Source organism: Phascolarctos cinereus, unplaced genomic scaffold (assembly GCF_003287225.1).
Source record: "Phascolarctos cinereus isolate Bilbo 61053 unplaced genomic scaffold, phaCin_HiC Scaffold_5;HRSCAF=322, whole genome shotgun sequence".
Classification (NCBI taxonomy): Eukaryota; Metazoa; Chordata; class Mammalia; order Diprotodontia; family Phascolarctidae; genus Phascolarctos; species Phascolarctos cinereus.
Window position 1 is genome coordinate 288,188,004 of NW_027555958.1, and position 19,077 is coordinate 288,207,080.

The window sequence follows — 19,077 nt, forward strand, 5'->3', positions numbered from 1 at the left end:
CTGGGAAAGGCATGTCAACTCCCACCAAGAACCATTCCCTCCCCCCTATACCTTGACCTCTTACTCTTCCACATCTCCTACCTCCAGGGAACCTCTTTAGTAATTGCAGGATGTTTTGAGGAAAGCAGTACAAAATCTCTCACAAGCAGGCCAAATTCTCGGTCACCAGCTGCCCCTTCCTCTTGTAAACAGTTTTATTCACTTTTGAGAACCATGCAGCAATCCATAAACATTGCATTGTTGACGTGGCACCTGCTGCATACCTATGTACGCTCCCTGAAGGCAGCAGGGGATGCATACACGCTGTCACCAACAGTAAGCACACAAATACACACACACAAAGTGTGCAAAGTCTCCAGGAAACATCATGCCACTTTTGCACCAGCCCCAGTATCACTTTGAAATAAGATACTTTCTTGGTTATGAAAGTGCTCCACATGCACTAAGAGCTCCCAGAATGATGGGGATTCCAGGTGGAATAGAACTGGGTTGCGAATGGGAGAAGGAAGAAAATGTCTTGGTGAGCAAATCAAAGCCATCCCATCCCTGGAAAGTAACAGGATGGGAACAGAATGAGGTGTAGCAAGGGAACGATTTGCTGTTCTAGCTCATCTTATTCGAGTCATTCCTTATCCCATGGCTCCCAACAGACCTTCCTTCTTCCCCCATTGGATCCACTACAGAAGAGGGAGGTGGCCTCCCTCTGCTGGTACTTCTTGACCTGCCTTTTTCACTCTCCCTCTTAGAAATATCGTGGTTTTATCCCTGATGTGTTTTCTTAACCTGATAGGGTCCAAGTATGTTGGTACTGTTGCTTGGAGGTGGGGTGAGCTTTTCAAAGCCAGGCTGGCAAGTACCTCACGTCTTCATAGGATGGATTTTGTCAGGTCCTCCTGAATGGAATAACTACCTGCCAAGTATCTAAATGGGGGGGGGGGCGCGGGCGGGAAGGAACTATCTAAGGAAGAAGGGGCTAAGAGGCTGTTTCCACCACATTTACATCTTGCCGGCTGGGGGTGGAGAGACAGTTTTGAAACAAGGAAAGGATTACTACTGCCTTTCTTCAGGGACATAGCCTTGAGTTTCTTGCTGGCTACTTGAGGCAGAGGGATGAGCTGTAGGTTCTGACACCCCAGCATCAAAAGACACAGGTAATCAGTAAAAGGAATGAGGATATTTATTTTGGTCTAATGTTCCTGGCTGCCTTGGCTACTGTTTAACTGTTGTCTCCATTCAGCCATCTCCTCCCCCCAAGCATCCTGTTTAACACTACCCAGTGACTGCTAGAGGTAGGTCTGCATATTCACTGATGTAACCACCCAGATCATATAGGCCTAAGAAAAGTGATAATTGCTTAATGATGCTTCTTTTAATTTTTGCTTTAGGACAGTGATTGTGGTTCAGGTAAGAGACCAACATACCAGCCAATCCACTTCTACTGGGGTCTTTTGGAGACATGTTAAGAATTACTGATTCAAAACACTGCCTCAGGTATTAAGCTTTTGAGCTGTCAAGCCAGAATCAGGAATACTAGAGAAAAAAACCCCCCAAAAGAAATACTGGTTTGGATCTACACCTGGATAGGTTTCTTATACCTCAGGGAATGTACAGTTAGACCACTAGGTTGTACACAGACCTCTCCTAGGGCAGGAAACTATGGGGGAAAGAGGGGAGTTGAGGCTCTTCTCAGGGTTCCAGGTGTTTAGAGCATGGACTTGCATAGGCTTTCCAGCACAGGAGTACAAGAGAGCTCCCCCAGAAAATAAATATTCCTCAAGGACACCTGTGGCCTGTCACTGGAAGCTTTACTTTTCCACATTCCCTACCCACTCTCCCCCTACCACAAGAGCCTATGATCTCTCTTTTAAATGCTATTAACTGAACAGTATCCAGAACTCCTCCAAATAACCCTGATGGGGCAACAGGAATAGACACCTGGCTTAGAGGCTAATCTTTTTGGTTCAGGACTTTATTGTATGCACTTATGTTCCAAAGCACCTCATTTGACCTGAACTATATTGCAATCCAAGTTCTATGTAGTAACAGACCTGCTCTTCCATTGTACCTCTTAGTGTCAGCTAAGGCTAAGCAGGAAGGAATGTAAGGGGGAAGCCCTGGAGGTGGAGGAGGCCTGCTCACTCCCTTCATATAGCTCGAGTGAGTTCACTTATGCTACACGCCTCTCCTCTCCTCCTCTCCCCTCCAGCTATTTGAGGCTCTGCTTTAGACCCTCCTTCCTTTCCCCACAGTTCCTGGTCACTAATGTGAAAAACACTGGTACATACTACACACATCTGGAAGGAGGATGGCAGACCTTCGTCCGTGTATATTGCCCAGGGCACAAACAGTTGAGAACATAATGTCAAGGTTCCCCATAAAGAAGTGGTCTTGTCTACAGGACAGAGCACAAAGAGGCAAAAGCTAGACTTCTATGGTAAAAAAGACTCAACCATCCCACTGGATGCCACTTTTCAGAGTAGGTGGAGGAACTGCTTCAAGATAGCTTAGTACCGCATGCCTTCTTTGCTCTGCCATGGATGAGGGCTAACCCAAAAGGAGAGTTGCCAACATGGTTTAATTGTGCTGGAGGTCAGATAATGTAACATGGGTAAAGGAAAGTGAAGCAGCCAATTTTCTGAGCCTTCCTGCTGTAAACCTAAGGAGAAAAAAGGAGACCAGGCAGCCAGCCCACAGACTCTGTTCTACCTAAGAGAGGAGATGGGGCAGAAGTCTGTGAAAAGGCCATGATGAATCACAGTTCATCAAACTGACTTTAGCTCCAGGTAGAGGGACTTCCAGTCTGTTCCAAGTGGAGATCCAGGGAGTAGGAGAGGCTGGGCAAGGTGTAGAATGACCTTGACATCCTGTTTTACACACAAATATAAAAAGTCAGCACAGGTCTTAGTGGGAATAGCCAGGAGGTCGGCAGTCCAGTGGGGGACACATTGGAATGTGAGGATGGAAAAAGGGCCCTGTGACAGGGGCTAGGGCTCTTCAGACAGCCCTTCCACAAGGCTCATTCTCAGGGTCCTCCAGGCTGCTTGATGAAGAGTGCCAGCACTGGCTGTTCCTGCAACCGATAGCATTGTTGTCCACATGCCAGGTGCCTGGGGGAGAGAAAAGGAGGGTTATTGGAACCAAGCCTTTGCCTGGGTCCATAGGGCTTCTCCAACATTGGCAGCACAGGAGTACAGCACTGAGGGGAAGGGCATTACCTGAAGCTCCAATGACTGGAACAATGGAGGTGGAGGTATGCCCCTTCCAATTAACAAGCCAACAGTGATTGAAAGAGAGGCAGGGAAAATCAGGAGTAAGAAAGAAGACAGGTACAGGGGCTTGCCCCCTTTGGGAATGGTCTATGCTATTGTCACTGGGGAAGAGGCTGACAGGAATATAGAAAAATCTCTAAGTCTGACACATTGAACCCCAGATCCCCTAGAATAACAACAATCTGATATCTAAAAGATGTCTACTTCTTGTGGGCCAGGGGAATGAAACTCTGGAAGCTGAGATTTCCAGTCAGGGCAGGAAGGATGAGAGGAGAGTGAGATGTGTATGTTAATTTGGGCCTGAGGTGCTATTGTTTGCAGAGAAGGTACATGTGGGGAAGGAAGTGATAAGTAGCTATGGAGGGTGTCAGAGACAGGATGGTGTCAGTAAGTTCTTGCAGGAAGACAGCTTAATGGCTTCCAGTGTTCCCACTGACATGGCTTTGCTTCACACCACTCTGACTGTAGACCAGAGCCTGCTGTTCACAGCACGGTGTACTCCCTACCCCTCCACTGAAGTAGCTCTGGGGACACTGAACCAGCCTACTGAACCTAGTTAAGTAGGGGGACACTGGTTTAGGGCTCATGTGAGTGCAGAAAACCTGAGGCAGAAAGAACACTGGGCTTAGGAAGATGGCCTAGCTTTAAGCTCTGGCCCTGACACTAGCACTGTGACCAAAGGCAAGTCCCTTAATCTCTGTGAGCCTCAGGGTTGTTTGTTTGGACTGGACCTGTGACTTCATTCCTCCCAATGAAATAACTCCCTCCAACAATGCAAATCCACATCTGCTTTCAATTTTTTTTCCCCTTAACTTTTTACTGAGTTGAGGTGGGGGGTGGGGTGGAGGTCAAGGCAGACCTTAAAACACAAGTTGTTTTTTTTTTTTAACCCTAGGGCCAGGTCTTTAGCTGCCACACCAAGCTGCTTTTCCCTTATGCTTCTAGCCTCCCCACCATAACTCTCTATCTATGTTGTATATTTAGTGTGTATATAGTTATTTATGAACTGTCTCCCTCGTTAGAATTTAAGCTCCTTAGGGGCAGGGACTTTTCCCCCTTTGTACCTCTTAGCACAGTACCCGGCACATAGTATGTGTTAAATAAATGCTTGTTTATTGACTGACTGAAGCTGCCTCAGTTTACTTATCTGTAAAAGGGGAGGGGGAAGAATACTTCATCACAGGGCTGTGAGGACAAAATGAGATTATATATGTGAAAAGGCTTTGTAAATGTCAACCACTGTCGGTTGTATAAAAGGGCCCTGCTATGTCTGACTTCCAGGGATGATGCCAAAAAATTCAGCCAAGTCTTCAAGGTCACTATGTGACCCTAAAAGGGGAAGTTTTCCTAATCAGAGAACATCAGGATTGAGCTGTAGAGTTTTAGGGGCAGCTGTGACCCATTTCAACCCAAGAGGAAAATGGTTTTGTTTATTTCCCACAAAGGCAGTGTTGCACAGTGGACACTGAACTGGCCTCAGAGCCAGGAAGGCCCAGGTTCACTGATCCACACTGGCTTGGTGACCCTGGGCAAGTCACAACCTCTCAGCTCTCTAGGCAATGCTCCAAGGCTTGAAGTTTGACCTGCTTAAAGAGTTTCTTCATTCAGGAGTTCCCTATGAAATCACATATTTAGTTCCATTTCCCACAGAATTCCCTGGGTCAGTGTTGATTCTAAAGTGTTCTGGGCTTAGGCTGGTGGATCCCATGGGAAGAGAGATAGGAAACAAAGGAAATCCTTAAGGACTCTTCATAGCTGGATTTGGGGATCTTTGTTCCCCGGGGGAATGAAAGACAGGGAGCCAAAGATGTGTGGGTAAATGTGCATGTGTATGTTTGTATGTCCCTAGAGAGGTGGCAGGACAAGAATAGGACCGTACTGCCTTCTGAGCAACTTAAAAGCCCCACAATGAGTTAGTTATTAGTTATGCTTGTTCAGATACATGACTTGGTGGATTTCATACCTATTCCTCAATGTCTATGGGGCAGGATTCCGGAACCTCGGCTGTTCAGTAGGAAAGACCAAAAGCAAATGGTAAACAAGAGAGAAGACACACAAGCATGCACAAAATAAAAATACCAGCAGTAACACCACCACCACACCATGAGAGGCTTAGGCTCAGAGGCTACTGAGGAAGCGACCACATAGTTGTGACTGGACACCTTCATGAGCCTTAGTGACAAATTTCACTCTGAATAGGTCCTTGAAAAACCATACCTGTGGTTTTCCTAGGGAAAGGAGGAGGGAAGAAGGGCAAGATTTCTGTAGTGGTATTAAAGGATTAGGGTTGAAAATTATGATGTCTGTCTTCCCCTGGCCCTCATTATACCCTAATATGACGAGGAAAGATTTATCGGGACCAGGGCAGTGCCTTGTCTTCTGAAAAGGATTCCGCAGAGCCCACCATTAATTTCCCCAGTGGCTTTCTCCTGAAACTCACTCAGATGGAGGGACACCTACAGAAATTAAATCTGGAAGGCTGGTATAGAACCTCCTTTAGGAAGGGGGTGGCCATTTTTGTCTGGCTGACACTCATTTCCTTTAGCCCATCACAGACTGGGAAGAAGGGGGGAAAAGGTAGCCAGGGCTGCTTGCCATCCACCTTGTTTTCTCAATTAGAAGTGGGAGGACAAAGTGACCTCTAGAGGTGGACTTGGGAAGTACACTTAAGGAAGTACACTCCATAGATTCCTTTTCTTCACACACAAATATAAGCTTTTAAAACTCTGGCCTCTACAAATCCAATTAATTAAGTTGAAGGGCTACAAAAAATATGTGGGTCCAGGGCTTGAATCCCAGAATACATATGGTTCTTTTTGTATAGCTTCTCCCAAAAGAAAATCAAAACACCAAAGAATTCCTTTTGGTATCCTTGAGATAGAAGGTCTGATACAATTGTAGTCTCCAGGGATGGGAAGCCCAGGAACTGGCTGGCACACAGTAAGCATTTACTAAATCTTGTTGACTGGTTAAGAAGGGTTTATTTCAGTTCTTTCTGCTGTTCTCTAAATCTATGAGACAATGCTTTTATTGGAAATAGGCTTGTATTTCCGCCAACAGACCCAAATTTGCCTCTGTCTCTTTCCATAAAGCCACTGCCCCCAAATGCTGGTTCACAGCTGGATTCTAGGTAGATTGCCAGCTGTCACCTGACCTCTAACCTGCTGTCTATTTAATTATCTATCAAATCCCTCAGCACCACATCTAGCTAGTATAATCTTACTGTTCTATGCCATTCATGCCTTTTCCACTTAGATTTTTGCTCAGGGCTACTTTCAGACAACACCTTAAAACATGTGCGCAAAGCCCCCCTCAGTGAGCAGCAGCATCCAAGAGTGGGGTGCAAGTTCTTCTGCCAAGAGAGGGCTATTGAAAAGTTATCTAAAAAATACAGGAGAGGGACTAATATTGGAACCAGGGTACCTTTTTTCATAAGTTATCTCCCCTAAAACAGAGGTGTCAAACTCACAGCCCCCTCAAAACGCCCCATGCCACAACAGAACCGGATTAAAACAGGACTAGGAAATGTTTAGTAAAATAAACAAAAATACAATATAATGTTAATTTGTGATTTTTCTAAGTTAATAGGCAGCCCACAGGGATCTTTCTATTTGAATTTGATACCACTGACCTAAAGCACCTGTGCTTGGGAAAGGGTGGTTGAGTATCCCCTTCTGACAGAGTATATTAGGCTCTGTCAGAAGGTCTTACTCCTCATCTGCCCTCCATAAAAAAAAAAGCAACATCTGCTTTAAAGTGGGAGATTGGACTTGAACAGACAGTGGAATGTCCAGGAAGCAGGTGCTGTTTTGATGGAGGAGATGCCCTGTCTGTCACTGGGCTTACAAACAGCCAAGCCATCAAACATATGTCCCAACCATAAGAAGGAGGTCTTATTTTATAGTTGGTCATGAAGAGGTCTGATTTATTCCACACTGATTTCCCCTGAGAATAGTTTCTCTAGTCATCAATCCAGCCACAAGGCATACAGAGCATTCCAGACATGTCCCTGGCACTTCTGCGAAGAATAACTGGAGAATGGCTGGTCCTCCTCTCCTCTATGTCTCTCAAAATGGTGCAGGGGAATCTTTGGTTGGGACCTAATAGGCTTTTCAAGTACAGAGCGTACAGTTTTTAAAGTGGTCCAACCCTACCCCTTCCTACTGACTGACTGTGATTTGATTTTATGTCCTTCTAAAACAGTGAGACTGGCTTAACCCTAAAGTGTATCCTCTGGCTATAGCCCTAATCATAAGGGCCTCTGGGAGTAAACAGTTTCTTTCTGAGAAGCTTTGTGTCTGACCACCTCCACTAATCCCACAAGTGGAATAAATGTCAACAAATGCAGGTTGGCTGGGAAAGGGTTGGGAGGTGAGGAGGAAGCCCTGGGAAAAGCTCAATTTGCACCAGAGTTGTTGGCTAAGAAACCCTCCCTCAGAAATGAAAAGTTAAACTGCATCCCCTGAAGGGAAGCAGGGCACTCCATCTTGACCCTGATTCCCATCAGGTATGGTGTTGCCAAAGACCTCAGTGGAAAGTCAGGCAGGATGGTCAGTGCTTGCTTAACAAATTGACTGATCAAAGAATGCAATGGAGAACAGGCTTCCCTACAGTATAAAAATTCTCACAAATGAACTATTTACTTCTATTAAATTATTCTTTATAAAAGCTCAACAGGAGTGGTGTTAGTTGACCCCAAATATTTTTCTTGGGGGCAGGGAGAGATGGCCTCAAATTCAATACAAGCCTTTGCCAATTAAATATTAAAACCCCTTGTATGGCTTTGTATAGCAAGACAGCACCAATAAATCTGTGCATATCCAGCAACCCTGGTGTAAGGGACTGAGCACAGCCAAAAAGGGCAGTGTTGGCACAGAGTGAACATGAACTTCATACCGACTGAATCCAGGTAAAGTAAATGTTTTAAGATAAACAAATCAGACAGACAGATCAGAGCTTGGCAAAAAGACACAAAAACAAATGGACAGACAGAAGCAAGTTAGTAAGTGGAAAGGCAGGAGGTGTATTCTGGGCCCCTCACAGCACCAGTTAGTTCTAAATTAACTGAGGGACTGGCCACTTAATTCAATGTTCCTCCATAATGTCTTTCTTTTAGCAGATGCTTCCCAAGTCTAGTGCAGGAGAAGCAGGTGAAATGACGTTATCTCAACTGGCCTTGCTGAAGATTAAAAGGCCTTGGTGAATAATGGGCAAAACTCAACGGGAAATTACTTAAAAGCTTTTTTGAAAGCCTGGTGAATGTTTCTGCTGGGAGATCTTTTCTCCTTTGTATACACGGCTGCGGCTGCATGGGGCCAGAGTGTCTTTTTAACCATTTTTCCCCCTAGAGTTTGATGAAGAGTGGCAATCCATTGGAGAAGTTCCCTTTTCTACTACTCCAGTTGCTTCACAGAGTAAGGGAAGCACTGGACCCATAAGAATATCCAAGTAACTTAAACAGATAAGCATATCCCAGGCCTCTGTAGCTTGAAAGTATCTTTATGGCAGGAGATCTTGTAGGTCACAAACAAAAGTGCAATGGAAAGGGTAACCTCTGGGGAAAAGCCAACAGGCTGAGCACATGGACCATCGAGGGAGGGGAAGTGTTTGCCAAGATTACTTGGGCAATCCCTAGCTCTAAAGAAACGGTTCAAGGAACATTTAAATGGCTTTGCAGGATAGGCGGAGGTTCAGGCTGAAAATATGATTAGAAAGGCTCCCATCTAAAGGGTTATTCTATTTTCAGTTAAATATCTCCAGAAGGAAGGAACAACACATTGACCAAATTTCTGGGACTCCAAGTAGGACCCCAGGGGATGCAGTCAGCCTTTGCTGCAAGGGCCATGAAGGTCAGGGTACAATCAGATTTAGGACAGTAGCACTCTATGAAACCCCTCCAGAATTCAAATCCAGCAGGTAACAATGAAGCCGATAATTCGGAGCTCTCTGGATCATAAAGTGAATCACTGATTTTAAAAGTACTTTTCAAATCTCCTTCTTAAGGATTTACAGGTTGATTTTTTTAAAGGGCCTGGGCTGGCTTTTGGGGACCCAGCTAGGATGAGGAAAGTCACTGCTTCAAGTTTCTTGCTACGGCTGGATTAAAAATCCCCATGCGTCCCTGACAGAGTAGTAGGAGGTTCTAAAAGAAGGCGTCATAGGTATGGATGGAGAAATTCAGCCCCTTTTTCTTCTACCCTAAGGCTAGGAACGTTTTACTTAAAAGAGAGGTTGTTCTTTGTCAAAGATCTAAGGACTCTCTTGGGCCTTGTCACTGCCATCCTGTTCCCAGCATCTCAGTGCACACCCCATGCCTTCTTTTCCAGTAAACTGCAGGATAGGAGATGGGTGTGTAGAGGGGGTGAGAGCAAGGGTGAAGAGCGGGGTGGGGGGGTTCTCCTCCCAAGTTCATGTTCAGCAGACTGCCACTCACCGGGTAAGCGGACCTCAGAGCACAGCTTATTGTCGAGTGTTTTCACGACTGCGATGTCAATGTCATTGTTATTGTCACACTCCATACCTAGGAATGCGCAAGTCCTCTGGCCTGTAACGGAGTTGATGCAGTTAGAGAGGCGCTGTGATTTTCTTTGCTTTACTGTCTTTTAAAACGAAAATCTTAAAGATGGAGACAAAAAAATCAAATTATATATTAAAAAAAAGACAATAAGTGGGTAAAGAGTGGACAATAAAGGAGTCACATTGTGTAGGGGTGTGAGTGTCTCTGTTCTCAAAGCTGTCCTTCTCTGAATTCCCTACCAGCTTCTTCTCAATTCTTGTTCAGTAACTTTTCAGATTGCTGAGGAGGAGGGCAAAGGAATACACAGGGATTTTGAAGAGAACAAGTAGCAGGTGCAGTAAATATGCAGGTAAAAGGCAGACAAGAGAGTAGCTGGGAAAAGCTAAAGAAAGCAACTGGCAAAGTTACCCCCTGCTCATGCTTGTGTCTGTCTCTGGTCCGTGTCAGGTGCGTTTATGACCATAGGGGAGTGGGTTCTGCAAAATGAGTAAATAATAAAAGCAAAAATTAAAGATTCTAGGTTCCATTATTTTGCATGTCAAATCCAAATTGCCACATTAACAAAATTAAGATTTTGCTGATGAATATTTGTTTGTTTTGTTGCTTGGAGCATTATTTAAATGACTGACCAGAAACCTACAGACATGTTAGGGGGCAAGGGGAGTTATAGAAGTCATTTTTTAAAGCCCCCCTGTTCCTTGGTGAAAAGGAGAAAGGAAATCATGAGTTTGCCAAATGGGCTATAGGACATCAGGAAGAAACACAACCCTGCACGTTAAAGGAACAACCAGGAATCTGGCAACCCTGCATTATAGAGGAAGAAGACAAATTCATGAAAAGCTAAGATTTTAAGAAAGTCTGTTTGTTTTGGAATGAGCAAGCAATTAGTTGGGTAACCTGAGGTCCTACCAACATGGTCTGAGTTCACGGTTTGTCTCTCTGGCTGGTGTGCAAGGGGTGATGAGAGGCCCAGCTCTAAGCAGCGGTTACCAGTCTGCCTGGGAGGCTCTTGGGCTGGGCTGGCCGTGTGCATGCACACCCTGTGAAGTTTTCCAAGCAGTAGCCCACACTCAAGCAAAAGCAACCAGGATGATGGCGACCCAGAGGTCTATAGCCGGGCTGGGGGTGGGGGCTGGCTTAGGCCCGGCACATGCTTTGATCTATCCTCCTTTTACATGAAGCACCTCATGGAGAGAATAGATTCTCAACCCCAGGACACTTAACGTCTATTTTTGCCCTAGATTCTTCCTGTCTAGACTATCCTTTTACTAAGCTCTAAGCTAAGTTTTAGTGGGGAGAGGGGAGGAAGGGGGAAAGAATGCCCTCTCCATTCCAAGAAGAGAACATTAAAGTCGTGAATGTTGTCAGTGAACGTCATTGCAACGATTCGCAGACACCTGCCTACATGGTATTGTTAAGGAAAACTTTTGTCTCTACTTTCATGACAATTGTCTTAATATATCAGCTATAACTTTTCAAGGTCTTTTTTTTTTTATAGGAAGGAGAGCAATCTTTTGAATTAAAGTGAATCAAACCAGAGCCCTCTCCCTGGGGTAAGGAATTACTGTAAGGCACTGTTGCTGTTTCTACCACAGAAGGGCAGCCTGAATGGCCCTGTGGCATTTGGCTGAGGAGCCTGTGGGGGAAAAACAAAGTTTATCAGGCAACTGTCCAGCAACCTCTGGAGGTTACAACAACACAGAAAAACATGATCTGCCTAAAGTAGAGGCCTTAGCCTAACACCCCAGCACTTAGCACAGCGCCTGGCACATAGTATGAACTTAATAAATCTTTCTTTTTTTCCTTCCTTCCTTCCTTTCCTCCCAGAAAAGTGAGCAGGATACACTGGGATCCTTCTGCCCCTCTGCTATCTGGCATATATTATATTTATAACTTTCTTTTCATCAAGCATACAACTAAATAATGCCACCAAGTCCTTTTTTCTTTGCCTTGACATCACCACCCTGGAAGGAAAATGAAAGTAAAAGAAGGCAAAGGGCCAGTCTGTTACCATCTTCCTGTGTAGGTGATCCATCCTCTTCTTCCAACACATCGTTCCCCTAGGACACAGCAAAGAGGCTATGAATGTTGAAAGAACAAGCCATGATCCCAGACCAACATAAACACCTACAAATCCCTGCACTTACCATAACGAAGACACAGCTGGAAAAAACCCAGGCACTCCCATACTATTGGTACGGCTGGGGTTGCAATGCCCCCTTTTAGCTTATCCTGGTTAGTCTCCAATACTACTCTCAACATGTATTCTGCTCACTACCACACAGAAGCTGGTCTAAACACCATTCTCTGTTCTCATTAGAGAGCATCCCTAAATACCGAATCAACTGCTACCCCTTGTAGAAGGGCCAGTACCAACAGGCTCCCTCCCACTCTATCCCATCTGCTCCTTGCAATGCCTTGACAGTGAGAATATCCCTCAGGAATTCCTCTCACTCTGTTCAAGGCTCCCCATGGCCCCCTTCTGGCTCTGCACCCCATCCTGTGCCATTCTCCCTGTTGTGCTGACCAGGGAAATTCCGCTTAGTTAGTCTAGAGGGGTTTGGGCCTGATCAGTTTTGCACCAGTGTGCCCTGTGGAGAGGTGTTTTTTTTGTTGGGAGTGCCTTTGATTAGTCTTTCTTCTCTCCAGGATTGAAATCATAAGAGCAATAAATGAGAAACAAGATGAATGACAAGTTGATATGAATCTCTGGCTTAAGAATCTCTAGAGGGCTTACATCCTAACTAGAGTCTCAAGACTGAAGATCTGGCTCAACTGAAGGTCTACAATGATCCTCCCTCTTTAATAGGTAATCAACTACTGTGACCAAAGCTTGGGATTCTGCAACAAAGTCACCTCTTTGGAGTCTCCACCCCATTAAACATTTGTGAGAGTACAGAGGTGAGCAGTTTCCTGTATAATATGACTCTCATCACATTAGACTCTACACTGAGTTTGAACCTAGTAATGCTGCCTTGAAGCAGCAGCTCCCAACATTGGACTGAGGTCCATCCTCAAAGCCTTAGATTATTGGCTCTTCAGTTCAAGCAGCTTTATTAACTACAGGAAAGGGGCCACTGCTGTTTAGCATGTTACCTCTGCATCCTGCTCTTCTGCTGTGACACCAACAAAGTCAGTATCTGGGGACTCAACAGGCATCAACTGCAAAATAACAAAATGGGTAAGCGACAAGCTCACTGACCTCTTCTTGCTCTATTCTAAGAACTGTGGAAAATGCAGTGCCCAATTGTGCTTCAATTACAATGTGGTAGACATAAGATAAAGGCCAGAGAAACTTCAGACAGAGGACGGTAGCCTACGAGAGGCCCTCGAAATGAAACTACTTATAGCTTTGTTCCTCCACAGCATTTTCCCCAAGGAGTTAACAGGGTTCAGTAGAGTCATCTCTCAGCCCTGGCCTCATCTTTCTCTCTCTCTCCACCCAAGTCTAGCTCCCCTTAAGGCACAGCCAAGTGCCACCTCCCACATGAGACCTTTCCTGGTCTCCTGAGGTGTTAAGTGTCCCCGAGTTCCCCATCAAAATTATTTTGTATTTATTTCATATACATGCAATGTCCCCCATAGAATATAAGGGGTTTATTGTTGCCTTTGCATCACCAGCGTCTATATACTTAAAAGGCACACAATACATGCTTATTGAACTGAGTTGTTGAATCTTTTCTCAGGGCGATAGAGGACAGACCCCACTGATCTCCAGCTGTTTTCCCAAGTGTGTTTGGTTTAAGGAGCAATGATGATTCTGGCGGCTTTCTCCCTACCTCGCCTTCTTCTGATGGGGCTCCACTGGCGGCCAGTGGGGAAGGGAGAGCGTCTCCCTCTTCTTCGGTGCCAGGGGCAATATAGGAACCAGACATTGAGGAGACTGTGTCAGTGCTGATCTGGGAGTTCTGGCTTTGAGAAGAGGCTATAGACATGACCGATTGTGCCAGGCTGCTGCTGACGGGGTCTACAGGCAGAACAGATGAGAGCAGCTCAGCCACCTTAGTTACAGTGAACACAGCAGAAGAAAGAAATAGACCTTGATAGTTTAAAAAAGAAAAAAAAAGAAGAAATCTTCTTCCCTTTCCCTTGGGCAGCAAACACCACAGGAACCTTTCCTTTTGCTCAACTAAAAAAGTGTTGGAACAGGAGTTTACTGAGCTTTTGCCTTATTTAAGGGCCAGAGCTCAGAATTTAGTCTCAGGGACTAAAGTGAGAAGACTAGAAGAAATGGAGGCTACCAGATTATTAAATCAGAACCTTGTTCATGGAGGAGTGGTTAGGGCACTGGACTTGGAGTCAGGAAGTCCAGAGTTCAAATCCTGCCTCAGATACTTACTAGTTGTGTGACCATAGGGAAATCACATAATATGTCTGTACTTCATTTTCCTCATTTGTAAAATGAAGGGGTTGGAACTCGATGACCTCTACTGTCCCCTTCAGTTCTAAATGTACATATAATCCCATGAACTCATGTTAAGGTTTTTTTGTTTTGTTTTTGTTTTTAAAGAAAGACAGGCTTGCCCCCAAGACTTAGAATAAAACTAATATTAAGGTTAAAAAACAAAAACCCGAAGCTGTCCTTGTTCTCTCACAGATGGAAATCAGAAGAAGCTAATGGAAATTAGCTCCCTGGCTCAGGAGACAATGTAGCTGCTGCCACTAAGTAGTCTCTTCATAGAAGAGGTGGAAGTCTCCTGTCCACCCCTCAACCAGGGATTACATTTACCATGCTTGGGTATTATTTGATTACAGCCCTAATGAAAAATTTGAGTCCCTATGATCTAAGCTGGAGGGAAGGTCCAGAGCAACTGTAAGTCCTATTCCCTTAAGTACCTTCTGGGGAAGAAATAGTGGAAGAGAGTGGGGTCCCTGTGCAAGACGACTGACCAATGGCTCCTGATGAAGATAAAGTGAGGTTCTCACTCTCTGGAGTTGCGCCGCATTCCTAGAAAAGCAACAGAGGGAAGACAGAGTGAGCTCAAAGCAGACATAGTTGGTAGCAGGGTGGAGGGAAAGGGTGTGTGTGTGTGTGTGTGTGTGTGTGTGTGTGCGCGCGCGCACGCAGGAAAGAAGAAACTGGCAGCTCGGAGGCTGAGGCTGTCTGTCCTCAGAAAAGGGAGGTAACAGGTAACAGTGGTGCTAGCGTCTCTTTTGTCATCGCTTCTCTTCAACCTTAGTCTGGAATGACATCTCCCTCCCAAGGGAGAAGGGAAAACTCCAGTCATCTCAGCCTGCCCAGGGCACAGCATCTGCTGGAATTGTACACAGTGATGGCTCAAGTGACATAGGTCACCTCGCAGCTGTTCCCTGGGAAAGCCCTTGGCATTCATGATTACAGACAAGTTCTTCCATTCTGAAGACAGGACTCTAAGTCCACACGACAGGCACAGGATAGGTAGCTCTGCTCCCAAAAAATGCCTCTGCCAGGAGCCCCAAAGATCAATGGAGCTGAAAGGGAGGGTGTGTTATTGGGGTGGGGGTGGGGTGCAGGAAAGGCCAGGAGGGCAGTAGGTACTTAGAAGCAGGGTCCTGTGTCCCAAGAGAGGAGAGGGAGCAGAGTGCCCGTCACCTCTTCAAGCTGATGAGGAGACTGCCTGTGGGAGAGGTGCATTTCAGACCCGCTGCAGGACTGCTCATCATCTTCTTTGTGCAACATGGATGAATTCTGGGAGATAGACCTGGGTAAGTTTAAAGGAAATACTTGTAACACAAATATACACTTGAAATAACAAACTCTGTCTGCACTCAAATCAACTAAACTCCATACACAGAAGAGGAGTGAGTGAGAAAGGTCAAGGGTGACATCTGTCAGAGGCGATTCTCGGGTGAGAAACAAGGCTGTGGACTGGGAGCTACGCTATGTGTCCACAGTTTTGCTTTGACTCCACACATGATCTATTGTGGTCATGTGTGCTTCTATATACGCATACTCTCTTGGGGATCCATTATAGACACCAAAAAATGCCACTCCCTCTACTCTATCATAAACATCTTGCAAATACTAATGATTAGGACCGTTTAAAAAGAAACTGTTACAAAATTAAAGTTTGTCATTTTCTGATCTAGACTCCCTCAGAGCATCAATACCATCTACTGCTTAGGCCTGGAAGCATCAGCATGTTCTCAGAAGAGTGTGCAGGGAGCCCTTCAGCATACATTTTTTTATTTCCAAACACTACTACCACCACCTTAGGTTGATGTGTTTGAGTCTCACACAATCAATTAGTCCCTTCCTTAATGTTCTGAAGGCACCTCAGGTGTTTGGTGGGATGGTTAAATTCTAGAAAAGTCTCAGAGGGTCAGTTTCTCCATAGGGAGCCAAGATAAAAGCTTCCCCCATTACTAGGCAGGTGAGAAAAGCACTGGAAAAACTTGGATCAATGTGATGATTAATCCTGGCTCCACAGAGCTGATGGGGAAACACTAACCCCTCTCTTCAGTACAGAGATGGCAGAATGAGACCTGTGCTGTTAGACGTGGTCCTTGTGACAATCTGTGTGGTTTAACTGTACTTCCTTGTTATTAAGGAGGGTTCAGGTCCTGCTCTGGACATTTACTTGCTTTGTTGTATGACTCTAGGCAAGTCATTTAACCCCAGTTTGCCTCAGTTTCTTCATCTGTAAAATGGAGATAATAATAGCACCTACCTCACAAGGTTGTTATAAGGATTAACTGAGATAACACGAGTGCTTTGAAATTCTTAAAGTGCCACAGAAATGTTACTATTATGATTGTGATTATGATTATGATGAGTATTAAGAAATGCCCATGGTGTTTTTTTAAAAAGCAACGATAAAGCATTAAAATATAAAAGGAAAAGAATGCTGGAAAATATCCATCGCCCCAAGTATCTCAAAGCCAGGATGATCAAGCACTGGCTACTCACTTGGAGAGACTGTTCTTGAGCTTGAGTTCTTGGCTGCTGCTGTCCGAGAGGCGATCGAGAGGGGAGACGGTTCTGACCGGTGGCAGATGCCCGTCACTGCCATAGGAAGGCAACATCCCTGACAGGTGGGTGTCTCCAAGCACGTGAAGTGGGGGAGCAGCTGGGGATGGAGTGAGGGGCCCATTTAGGGCCTCCAGCAGAGATACCACTTCATAACCCAAGGGAATGTTCTCTGAGGACTAGGAGAAACAGAGACAGGTTGTTAAACACTAGAAATGGTAGGTGTCTACAGCAGGTGAACAGGCATCCTCGTTTCAAAGTAAATCCTAGTTTCACGACAAGATCTTGTTTCTGGCTCCACACAAGAGGTTCCTTCCAGGTTTGCTTTGAGGGTTTAGTAAAAGTAATTTCAACACTAGAGGGGGAGGAGAGATTCATGTGTTAAACAGCTGCAGGAAAGGAGGGCTGTATCTGTGTAGTAATTCTACCTGGAAGCTGCCAATGCGTTAATCTTAAGAGAGATAGTACCTAAGTGAAAAGGGAAGAGCTAAAAAGTTGGAGACTGTCCCTAAACCTCTGTCTTCCATTATGAAACTTTGTTAGATTAATTTGTCTTTCTGGACCTTGTTAGTATACCCAGCTACAAAATGGAAGAAAGATAAGCACTCACCTTTTAGAGGACTGCTAAGTAAATAGTACTGAATTACAGAATAATCATTTATCTGCCATGCCCCCTCCCACAGTTAATTCCAGAGTTAGGGCTCTTCAAAGTGGTATTTGCCATCAAAAATTAGAAAACAGATATCCCAGAAGGAAAATGGTTTTTTTACTATGAGACTCAAATGTTGATTTTGCTGGCTTCAAAACAACTTAGTTTTGGTGGGCTTATTCAAAGGATATATAAGACACACCAGGGTGTAATTTAACTGCTACAGTGTCAGGGTGGTAAAGAAAAGAACAGTGGAAAGCAGAAGTCAGTAGGGATCCTTGCCAAGCATCTGTTCCCCAGTGCAAGGGCTCTCATTTCAGACTATGAACCAACTTACCGAGTGTTCTTCAGAGTCAGATGTTTGGGAGGAGATGATGGGGTTAAAGTTGGTTGGGGACAAGGGGCCCAATTTCTTCCTCATGGCCCGGATCTGAAGCAGAGCCCGAAATGCTGTGAAGTGGAAGATGACTAGTTAGGATAACTTGATACAGGGGAGAGGGCATGTGGGAAGGAGTGGATGCCCAACTACCCAGAAAGCACAAAAATTCCCCATGCCTTTTTCCCAGAGGTCCCATGTATTTGCCATATCCCAGACACATCATGGACTTTGGTGCTCTATACGTCAAATTCCTTTGTGTGTTCCCCCCTCCCCCCCTCCGCCCACGGTGCCTTTCCCCTCATCCCTGGGACTTACGTAATCGGCAGATGGGGCAGTTGTTGGCTTGGTAGCGAAGAGTGTCTGCACAGGTGTTACAGAGGCAGAGGTGGCGGCAGGGTAAAATCAAGGTATCCCGGACATCCGAGAGACATACCACACACTCAGCACTGTTATCATTTACTTCATCCTCAGCCACCTGGCCAAGGGGGATAAAACTACTGAGCTGAGAGCACAAGAACCTTGATCTCACATACCTCACTGATAAGACTGTAAGTGAGGCGGAGTACGTGATTCCACCACCACCACCCCTCCCCCAAATAATATAATCACATGTAAACATGAGAAAATTTTAAATGTATAAATAAGAGGAGTTTATGTAGCTTGTGATCACTTTATGAGGTACAGACTTCTTCGTATCATGAAGGAAACAGCATGACTGGCTAACCAAACAAGATAACCATGCATTTGGGGACTTTAGAAGAATTCTAGCATCTGGCTGGTCTAGCAGAAGGAGAGATTCAATTTAGAGTTTACTGGAGAGTTTGAGCCAGAAGTGGAGGAAAAAATAGTCCTCTGAGAGGGAACTGCTCTTTGAAGGAGTAGGGGACTTTAGGATTTTCCCCAATCCTTCCCTTTTTCCCTCCCTCCAAACTACCACTGACCATGTTATTAGAGAAAATGACTAGTAAGAAAAGATGCATACAGCTGTGAGAGGAGAAATATATCAAGGACAGATATGGATCCTGATACAAAAAGAGAGTCACCCAAGAGAAGAGGCAGCTTCAAAGAATGCGACCTCATGTACCAGAGAAGAATGCCAGCAAAGGACTATAGAAAGGACTTCCAGCTCATAAAGTACCAGTAAGTGGTCCTTTGCAGCACACGTATAGTGAATATGTGTCTCACTACCACTACCTATTAAGTTTAAGCCCACTCTTTCCATGAATGCTGTGCATGTATGTGAGAAAGTGAACTCCAGGTATTGGGAGAAAATGTTTTGTACTAACTACCGAGTTAGTAAAATGCCTTTGCTAA

The 19,077-nt window shown here is 45.0% G+C and overlaps 1 protein-coding gene across 4 annotated transcripts in view; it reads right to left on the bottom strand.

Moving 5' to 3' along the window:
* Nucleotides 1–2,556: 2,556 nt before the first annotated feature.
* The window catches only part of RNF157 (ring finger protein 157), a 125,563-nt gene continuing 109,042 nt past the window's right edge, over nucleotides 2,557–19,077 (bottom strand). Inside the window, exons 10-20 of one of the 4 annotated variants that reach the window (XM_021002577.2) lie at nucleotides 18,079–18,238; nucleotides 17,722–17,834; nucleotides 16,676–16,914; nucleotides 15,359–15,467; nucleotides 14,623–14,734; nucleotides 13,566–13,753; nucleotides 12,883–12,948; nucleotides 11,798–11,846; nucleotides 9,703–9,813; nucleotides 5,233–5,273; nucleotides 3,022–3,107 (exon numbers count right to left, since the gene is read on the bottom strand). In XM_021002577.2, coding sequence (XP_020858236.1) covers nucleotides 5,233–5,273; nucleotides 9,703–9,813; nucleotides 11,798–11,846; nucleotides 12,883–12,948; nucleotides 13,566–13,753; nucleotides 14,623–14,734; nucleotides 15,359–15,467; nucleotides 16,676–16,914; nucleotides 17,722–17,834; nucleotides 18,079–18,238 — 1,188 coding nt within the window. In that variant the 3' untranslated portion in view covers nucleotides 3,022–3,107. The other 3 variants (XM_021002576.2, XM_021002579.2, XM_021002580.2) reach the window with 3 other exon arrangements.